The following is a 432-nucleotide window of genomic DNA, read 5'->3' on the forward strand; positions in this document are numbered from 1 at the left end:
GAGGCAGTTCCTGGTGGCGCGGCCCCGCGGCTGGCCGCTCCCGGGGGCGGCCGAGCGGATAACCCGCCTCCAGCCAGCCGCCCGGCGGGCAGGAGAGAGCCCCGGCCAGGGCGGGGGGAGATGCGCCTCGCCCTTCCCAACGACGGCCGAGCCGCGGCCGTCCCTCATTAACAATTAGCTCGTCCCCAGTCACCCCCGGCAAGCACTGTCCCATGCACGCTGACCCGCCGCCGGCAGCTCGCTAAGCCGGCAGCCGACGGCTCCTCCCGCGGTGCTGGCGTGCGGGTCGCTTTAAGCCATGGGGAATGGGATGAACAAGGTAACGCCGCTCGTCGTTGTTCCTCTGCGTGAGTGCATGTGCGCGGGCGAGGCGCAGCGGTCGCCGGGGGCGGCGGTCCCTCCCCGCGGGCCCCCCCCCCCCTTGTCTCGCCC

At 73.8% G+C, this 432-nt stretch overlaps 1 protein-coding gene across 1 annotated transcript in view; it reads left to right on the forward strand.

Annotated features, from left to right (window-relative positions):
- Positions 1–30: 30 nt before the first annotated feature.
- Positions 31–432, forward strand: part of DUSP22 (dual specificity phosphatase 22) — a 45,055-nt gene continuing 44,653 nt past the window's right edge. The window contains exon 1 of the mRNA XM_010573287.1: positions 31–319. Within this exon, the coding sequence (XP_010571589.1) occupies positions 299–319 (21 nt within the window). The 5' untranslated portion in view covers positions 31–298. The remainder of the gene's footprint in view (positions 320–432) is intronic.

This window comes from Haliaeetus leucocephalus, unplaced genomic scaffold (genome assembly GCF_000737465.1).
Source record: "Haliaeetus leucocephalus isolate CR32 unplaced genomic scaffold, Haliaeetus_leucocephalus-4.0 Scaffold373, whole genome shotgun sequence".
NCBI lineage: Eukaryota > Metazoa > Chordata > Aves > Accipitriformes > Accipitridae > Haliaeetus > Haliaeetus leucocephalus.